The sequence below is a fragment of the Eumetopias jubatus genome, unplaced genomic scaffold, assembly GCF_037043125.1.
Source record: "Eumetopias jubatus isolate StellerSeaLion01/CBP00866 unplaced genomic scaffold, mEumJub1_p1.0 scaffold_3, whole genome shotgun sequence".
Taxonomy (NCBI): domain Eukaryota; kingdom Metazoa; phylum Chordata; class Mammalia; order Carnivora; family Otariidae; genus Eumetopias; species Eumetopias jubatus.
In genome coordinates, this window is record NW_028274809.1 from 165,408,295 (window position 1) to 165,417,271 (window position 8,977).

Genomic DNA, 8,977 nt, shown 5'->3' on the forward strand with positions numbered 1-8,977 from the left:
GTGGCCAGCCTTCCTCCCACCCTGGGTACAAATCCTTGCGTAATAAATTCAAATCCATCATAGGGCTTTCGTGGTGTGCACCTTAACTACAACAACAACAACAACAACAAAACAAAAACCAAGATCTTACTGCTTCCAATTATTTTTTTTTAACGTAAACCAGTTTTGAAAGCTTCATGGTGTTTAAGGTGTCTGCTCGACTTAGGCAAACTGTGGGGAGGGGAGTATTTTTAAGCTCTGTGAGCTACTAGTCCCTTCCCTTTTCTCTCAGGACATCCTCAAAGGCACTTACATGGTGGGAGAGGACTTCTGAGAGCTCCTAATTACCAGCTGCGGAACTCCAGCTCACCTCTCCGAGGGGACTAGGAGCACGCAACGCGCATGTGCGAGCTCCGCGCGCTCCCTGCGCACTCCGTGCGCGCCCCGTCCGCCGGGCGCTCCCAGCGGTCCGCGCCCCGCCTGCCACCCGCCACCGCTGCGCAAGCGCGCGTGGTGTGCAGGCTTTCGACCGCTGATCCGTTGGGGTGTTTGGCGGGCGGGCCAGTTCCCTGCCAGGGCCCGAAGGCTGGTGGCTGTCCCGCTGTTCGAGAGAAACTGCGGTCTCGAGAGGCTGGAAGCCTCCAGGCCGCGAGTCTCCCGGCAGGCGGTGGAGGGGCGCGGACCCGGCGCCCTGCGGTCACTGGGCCGAGACTCGCGCGCCTGGGGCGCTGGGATTCCCCGTGCGGACGGCCCCGGGTGGGTGGGTGTTTCGGTGGCAGGGGGAGAACCCTACACGGGTCGGGGGAGGATGGGTCCCTCTTGGCTGCAAATTCTGACCCAATCAGCTCTGCCTGCGGTTTGCAGCGGCACTCGCCCCATCCACCCGCTCGGAAGTCCGAAGTCTAGCCAAGATGACTAGTGAGCTGCCGACAGCAGCGGCTGGAGGGGAGGGAGCAGCCCCACGAGGCGGCCCCCGAAGTAACTCCCTGAGTGCCTGGAGCATTTGTCCGCTCCACTTCCAAGGCCCTTCCCCGCCCGCGCCCAGCCTTACAGGGCCTCGGGATTCCGGCTGAGGGAGAGGGAGGGCTGCCCGTCTCCCATCAAGTTGACAACAATTACGAAAGTTTTTAATTAGCTTCTTGTTATCATTCATTTTATTAATTTCTAGAACTCTCAAGCCATGAATTATTCAAAGGGCAAGGCAACCGGAGCGGGGCGGTCGCGCGCCCCCGCCGCACGTTCCCGGCCCGGCTCCGGCAGCGCCGCTCGCCCGCCGCCCCGGAGGGCGTGAGCCGGCCCGGCGCGGGCAGCCGCGGTGGCGCAAAGGTTTGATCAAATATTAAATAACGTAATTATTGCGACAAGGCTTATCTCGCAGGTGGAAAAGAGGCTCCCCGCGAGAATTAGAATTCGGCTGCTATTTTTAAAAAATCAATTAAGCTTTCGGTCTCCTTTGAAACCGCCCGCGAGCTCTACGTGGCTCTCATCTTGGGGCTAAGACTGTGGCGCCAATAACACCCATAAACAGAACCATGCCAGATAATAATTGTGGTCATCACCTTTATCATCCCGCTGGCCACCAAGGCAATTAGAATGGAGTGGGGAACACTGATTTTTACCAAAGTCAGAACTCACAATTCCCACTTCATGGACTAGACTATGAAAGCTCATCCCCAAGAAAGATGGAGCAGGGATGCTTCACTCAGGGTTGGCGGGAGAGGCCCGGGCGACGCGGCAGAGGGCCATGGGCGGGGGCTGGCCAGGTGAGTCCTGGGGGCTAGGGCGCCCTGTCTTCTCTTGGCGTGGCTACGTGTGGTAACAGGGCAGACGTAGTCTTAATATCACGAGAAAGTATAAATTGATAAGTCATGGCAGTGGGTGCCTACGGTTTATTTATGAGAGTGTAATTGAAGTTGAGAGCAATTTCAGAACACGCATTAAACAAAAATCTACTCAGAAGTTAGTTGATGTGTCTTGAGGGCATCATTTCTTAGACCTAGAGAAGGAGCAGGACCCTGAGCTAGGATTGGGGCAAAGAGAAATTTAAAATGAATGGATGGCATAAACGTGGCAAGAACATTTCATACTTATTTTTCTTTTGCCCATCCTACTCTACGATCGCCTGGATTTCCTGAGAAGCTGAAATACAAACGGAGCACAATTTTCCCACTCTCTCCAACTTACCTTAAGATTATTCTTTTAAAGTACAGGAGCCCCTCATTTTACTTTTTCCACTCACCAACTGGTTTCAGAATCTGCTTAGAGTGTAGTACCTCTTCACAACCAGAAAACTTTGAAAGGCCAAGTACCGCTGAGTGACAAGCCTTTGCACTCTCTTCAGGAGGACGTTTGTTTGCTTGTTTCTTCCTAAATCGACAAAGGTGTGTAGAACAGTCTTATTATTCCTTCCCAAGGTACACAGATTCACTCACCAGAGAGCAAAGCATTTCTGTTTTGCACAGTTTCCTACTACGTAATATAGGAAACTCTGCAAAGCATATGTTTTCTTGATGTTTTATTAACATAATATTGTCTTCTTTTTATTTGGTAAGGATTTTAATACAAAACAAATGCTTAAGTTATTATTACATACATTGGTCATCATTATATAATACAAATGTATTTGCCTGCAACATTTCCGTTTGGAGAAGATTGAAAAAAAAACAGCCTTCGTAAATCTTTTCATTTGTTCATTCTTGGTTCTCCAACAATGAAATCCGGTCATACTTTCCTATGAAATAACAGTTTGTTGTTTTTTTCTTTACAAATGCATTTTATTAAAAACTTTGATGACATCAAGTCAATAACAACAGAAACAAATCAATTTTGATGGAAGAGATGTATTTTGAAAAATACCTCTAGTGCTTTTTTAAAACATTAACAACTGTTTAAAATCACAGCTTTTTAAATGTACTATTCTTTTTTGAACATCAAGTGTTTTGTTTCACAGATTTGCCGGTGAAATTAAAAAGATTTGGCTAAAATAGGATGATGTCAGAAGATATAATCTCAGCTATTCAGAAACTTTGTACATTTGGCATCTGATCTAGTCCGGGGTCACCAATAAATAAAGTATCTCTGGTCTTTCTGAAGCAGTAGGTGGCACACTAAATGTTTCAAATGAACACAGGCATTTGACACGGTGGCTGGACAGATCCGTGGATGATTTTTTATATTTATTAACCTCCAAAGCAAAGTCATTTAGTTACAACATTTTTTAAAGAAATCTTTATAGGCTAGAACAACACATAGAAACCTTCAAATGCCTCTTTCCCTGAACCTCAATTTAATTTGGGGGAGGGGGACCTGGTTATTTACTGCCTTCCACCACTTTGAAGTGAGGGCTATGGTGTCAGAGTTTCTGCAGTTTAAAAAAAAATTGATAAACACAGGCAACTAATATAGAATTCATTTTATTGAGAGCACCGCTTTTCACATGAGTTATCCGAAAGTGAATTCTGATTCAGCAGAAAAATACATCATTCTTCACCCCTTCCTCACTTTATATCCCCCTTTCAATATCCTCCCCTGTATTTGTGGTTGAACTGAATCTCATTTTTTGACCACCTTTACCAGGACTTGGCCCAGTATAAACAAAAATGCACCCAAATCATAAAACTGCTCTTCTTTCAGTTATGTTTTATTTGTAAGCGTACCGGGACACATCCCCCTGTTGTATTTTGGCGCACAGAAATGGTTCTAATAGAAGTGGGGAGAGGGAAAGGTAATAGAGCAAAGACATAACCAAGGAGAAAGCTCAGCAGACATACATGGACAGGTAGATCAATCCGTGAGACATTTCAGGATTAACACTGGCAGTTTGTAACCACTGTGTGAGTGTGTGCATTAAAGAAAATATTTACAGTAGTCTTCCTTTTTTTTCTCTTCCTCTAAATACAAGAATATGACAAGAATGTTGTGTTTTCCGTGAAAACAGGCAGTAGACTGTGAAATCACACTATCCACAAAACGGTCTATCAGAAAGCTAGCCCAGTTTAGTGCTCAGTTTCAAATGCATAGTATGTTTGCGCTGCAAACAATGATATACAACGTAATTAAATAAATAATGCCTAACCAGAGTGAGACCTAATTGTGTTTCTTTCTGCACCTTTCAGATCATGCATGATTTCAGTCTTGTTAAATGGCAGAGTTTTCCTTTTCTCATTTGTTTTCAATTTTTTAGTTATTAAAAGATGGTAATAAACCATCTCCACACGAGATCAAAAGAGTATCTTGTGCACCAAGCAGGCATTTTACCTAACCACCTTCAACTCTTTTTTTTTTTTTTTATCCATCAGCAGTTCATAAGAGTACCTTGATTATTACTATGAAATACTATACAAGATTTTCTATTTGGGAGACTGATAGTGCAAATTAAAGTTCTTGCTACCCAACATTTATACCCAGCAATAAATTACTTTTGAATAATAATAATAATAATAATAATGAAACACAGTTGTTCTGCTTCCCCCCCAACATGCAGACCCCTTTGAAACAAATGGAGGGCTTTAAACCTGTCTTCCCTGTCTTCCTCTCTTCTGGGATTTAGTTGATTTTTCTCCCAGCCAAGTCCTGCTCCAACTGAAAGCAGAAACTTTCCAATATTTCAACGATTTCATGTTCTTCAAGAGAGAAAGAAAGGGTACCTAGAAGAGCAAGATGAGTCTTGTTCTGGAGAGAAAATGGGGCACAGTATCTCTCCTAGTGTCTTCCACCCCATCAGTGTATTTGAATCAACAGGGGGAAAAATCAGTAGGTAGTTTAGAATAAACCACACTCAGAAAAATAAATGAAAGGTCACGCAAGTTCTATGGGGAGGGAGGGGGGAGCTTATTTTGAAATAATTTTTCCAGATCTTAGATATATGAGCAAAAATGAAAAGAGAAAAACCTTGTTAAATTGTTTTATTTTCCTAGAACAAAGTATTTATTTCAGAGCCCCTAAATTCTGCTTTTTAGTCTCAGCTCAAAGACTGTGTCTCTCTCTCCCTAAACATCCCCACCAGGAGAGTGACCAGGCCACAGCAGCAGAGGCCAGATCCCCTGAAAACTTGGGACTCCTGAATAGCCTCCCTCTCCTTTAGCTGTGCCCCCCACCCCTCACTTTCTGGCCATGGAGAGCAGCTATCGGAGTCTCATTGGAACGGAGAAAATAAATCAAAGAGAACACGGATGGGGCGGAGGTGAGACTTGGGGGGAGAAAGTAAACACAGAGACAGAACAACTAGCTTCGCTACCCAGAATTTCACCTTCTGGTTTGTTTGGTTTTTCATTTTTAACTCAGTTCATGTATGTAGGGTTGGGGTGGGTGGTAATAATAGTGGTGCTCTTTTTTTTTTTCCTCTTCCTTAGGGGGTAATGAAGCTGCAGAATACGGCTCCCCAGAGTTAAGTTTCTAAAGCATTTTTATCTTTTTGTTCTGTTTTGTTTTAGTTTGTCTTTGTCTGGTTTTTGGTGGTTGGTAGGTTTGTTTTTGTACATAGTCCCTTGGTCCCCAGGAGATTTTGACAAGTGTCTCTGGTCAAAACAGTCCATTTCCCTACTCTTCCCAAGTCTCCCCCCCCACCCTAACCCCCAGAACCAATCTGCTCCTCAGAACCCCTCCTCCAGTCTCTGCTTTCCTTCCCCTCATCTCCCCACTCACCCAAATATTCCCCCTTTCTCCCCAGCCTGGCTCTCCGGTGTCCACACCCCGCACCGCAGTCCTCTTTTCTGGGGAGGTTAGTAAAGGGCAGGGAGAGCAGAGAGGGGGTAGAGGAGAGTGCGCTAGGAGGGACTCCCCAAATGCAAGCAAGATAACGGACACTCCAAATCTAGGGGAAACAGGCTCAGGGAAAGGCCCCGAAAAGCCCCTTCAGCTCCCCGCTCTGCCCCGCCCTGCACCTCCCACTCCCCCTCAGTAAGTGGCGGAGAATTTCATCCGCTTCTGCTTCTGTCTCTGGTTGCAAAACCACACCCGCACCACGTTCTTTTTGAGGTCCAGTTTCTCGGCGATGGCGGCGATCTTCTCAGAGGAGGGCCGGGGTTGTACGGCGAAGTAGGCCTCGAGGGAGCGCTTCTCCGGCGCTGCGATGGAAGTCCGCTTGCGCTTCTTCTCGCCGCCGTTGAAGAGCTCGGGCTTGTTCATTTTCTCGCGCTGCGCGCCCTCGGCCTCCTCGAGCCACGCCTGCAGGATGGGCTTGAGCGCGATCATGTTGTTGTGCGAGAGCGTGAGCGACTCAAACCTGCAGATGGTGCTCTGGCTGAGCGAGCCCACGCCCGGGATCTTGAGGTTGGCCAGCGCCGAGCCCACGTCGGCCTGCGTCACGCCCAGCTTGATGCGCCTCTGCTTGAAGCGCTCGGCGAACGCCTCGAGCTCGCGCGGGTCCGTGTCCGAGTCGCAGATGGACGCCAGGCCCGCCGCGCCCACCACCGCCGCAGCCGCTGAGGCCGCCGCCACCTGCCCGGCCGCCGCCGCCGCCGCCGCCGCCGCCGCGCCGTGGTGCGCCGCCGCCGCCACCAGCCCGGGGTGCGGCAGACCCGACGGCATGTTCATGGCGGCCGCCGCCGCCGGGTGCGACAGGTGGCCCAGGCCGTGCATGTGCGGATGCGGGTGCGCCGAGCCGCCTAGCAGCCCGCCGCCCGGGCCGCCGCCGCCGCCCCCCGGGCCGCCGCCGCCGCCGCCGCCCCCGGGGCCGCCGCCGCCCGGGCCGCCGCCGCCCCCCGGGCCGCCGCCGCCCCCCGGGCCGTCGTGGGCGCCGCCGCCGCCGCCCGCCGCGCCCGCGCCACCCGCGCCGGCCATGAGCGCGAGCGAGGGCGACGAAATGTGGTCCAGCAGGTCGCCAGGCTCGAGCGCCTGGTGGTGGTGGTGGTGGTGGTGGTGGTGCGCCAGCGGCACGGTGGACGTGGACGTGCATGGCACGCTGTTCATCGTGTGGTACGTGGCGTCTGGCTTGAATGGGTGGCTCTTGCCCTGGGACACGGCGATGTCCACGGCCGCCAGCGCCTCTGCCCGCGCCAGCAGCGTTTCGTCTAGGCTGGCGAAGAGGTTGCTCTGCAGCTGCAGGCGACACAAACCAAACCAAAACAACAAACAAACAAACAAAAAAGGCAAAAACACAAAACAAAACCACACACAAGCCGAAAAGCACAAGCAAAGGGCAAACCAAACACAAAGCAACCAAAATAACGACAACGGGGGTGGGGATAGCGGAGACCGGGAAAGACGGAATGGGGAGCACATTGAGGACGAGACGGGGGGACAGATAAGAAGGGACGTGAGTATGAGGAGAGGGATAGGGGCAGGGAAGAGGGGGGCACAAGAACACATTCCGGGAACCGGCGTGGGAGACCAAAAAGGAAGGGCAAAAGAAGAAGAAGAAATGGAGATGTAACTCGCAGCTGGGGACCCGTGTCACGCACCCGAACACGCACAGAGACCGCCTTTCCGAGGCGTGAAATTAACAGAGAAAGTGGAGGGAAGTCGAGAGTCATGGCCCCAGCGCTTCCCACTCTGATCGCAGGCGCCCGACACGAGGCAGAGGCGACGGGAACACGTATTAAGCGCCACCGGGCAAAACGTGCCTCGCCGCGGGATTCCTCTAAAAATCCCTGCCCGCAAAACCCAGCACCGGGACCTGGCGCGCATCAGCACCCGACATGCAGTGTCTCGGAGACGGGGAGGGGGCAGGCGCGCGGGCCGGGGCCTCGGGCGTGGGGCGCTTACCGGCGGCGTGGGCAGGCAGGCCCGCCGGATGGCCTCAGAGCTGGAGTGCAGCGACGGGTACTTGTGCTCAGGGAGGGTGGGATGCATGGCAAAGTGAGGCTGCTTGCTGTTCATAGACATCATCTTGATGGCTTGGCATGTAAATCCACAAACACTCCGAAAGTCAGCCGGAAAGTGCGCACGCCGGCTCCCCCGGCCTCCCTTCGGAGGCTGCAGCCGCGGCGGTTGGCGGCGCGGAGGCGGCGGCCGCGCCGGGGGCTGCTGCTGCTCCTGTGCTGCCGCCGCTGCTGCCCGGCTCTCCCTTTGACCGTGCAGAGCGCCGCGCACCGGCCTCGCGATCCCACTTCTCCTAGAGCTCTAGCCCCGCGCGCCGACGGGATGCACTCTTCTTACACCTGAGCCCCACTTCTCGCGGCCGGTTCGGGGAGCTCTCGCGAGAGCTCCCGGCCCCGCCGCGCTGACAGGCATCAGCTGTCTCTGTCTGTCTGACGCGCGCTCTCTCTCTCCGCGGCGCCGTGCGTCTGCGCGCGCGCGCGCTCGCCCGGCCGCGACAGGCGCTTGGGAGCCGCTCTTATAGTGACCACCAGCAAGGACAGCGCAGGTGATGCACCTGTAGCTACCCGGGCATGCGCACTGCACGCCTCACCTTTCCCACCGCGGCTCTGGAAAGATCAAAAGGGCTAGCTATTGTCTCAGGGTACGCACCTTTTAGGGGGAGAAAGACAAGATGCTCACAAGCACCTTGGTGCTTTGCCTCTCTCAAACTCTCCCCCATCCCCATCGCAAGCCCGGAATATATGCGCATTACTTAGGCGCACCTCCGCTCCGGGATGTCTAACAAGCTGTTATATAATGTATACAGCTGGGTATTTGTATGTTAAATTATCCCCGCGCATTCCTCTGTATACAGTATAAATAACAACACAGAAATGCAGAAGATGCTGTCTTTTGCTGCAAGAACCCGTTTCTTTCAAGGTTTATAAATAGGTTCCTGGAGAATAATCACGGTGACAGACATTTGTTTGAAGCAGTCAGACGCTATTGATTTCCATATAATTTAATTTCCTCCGCATACTTTGTTGTTGTTGTTGTTGTTGTGAATATAACTGTGTCAGGCACCGACAGTGACAGCCACTTAGGAGCCACAAGGAGCGTGTGCTTTCTACTAGGGAACCGCTGTTGAAATGAAATTGTGCATTTCTCTTATTGTTTGTCTCCTTTAACCGTGTACAAACCCACATTTCAAACGAGCTCCGGGTGATCTGAGGCTTCTAGTAATCAAAAGGAAAAATAG

At 51.5% G+C, this 8,977-nt stretch overlaps 1 protein-coding gene across 1 annotated transcript; it reads right to left on the reverse strand.

Annotated features, from left to right (window-relative positions):
- Nucleotides 1–5,874: 5,874 nt before the first annotated feature.
- Nucleotides 5,875–7,806, reverse strand: POU4F1 (POU class 4 homeobox 1). The gene is made up of 2 exons (XM_088022214.1): nucleotides 7,684–7,806; nucleotides 5,875–7,017 (listed from the first exon to the last, which is right to left on the reverse strand). Exons 1-2 carry the CDS (start codon nucleotides 7,804–7,806, stop codon nucleotides 5,875–5,877), a joined length of 1,266 nt encoding a protein of 421 aa, XP_087878340.1.
- Between the last annotated feature and the right edge of the window lie 1,171 nt (nucleotides 7,807–8,977).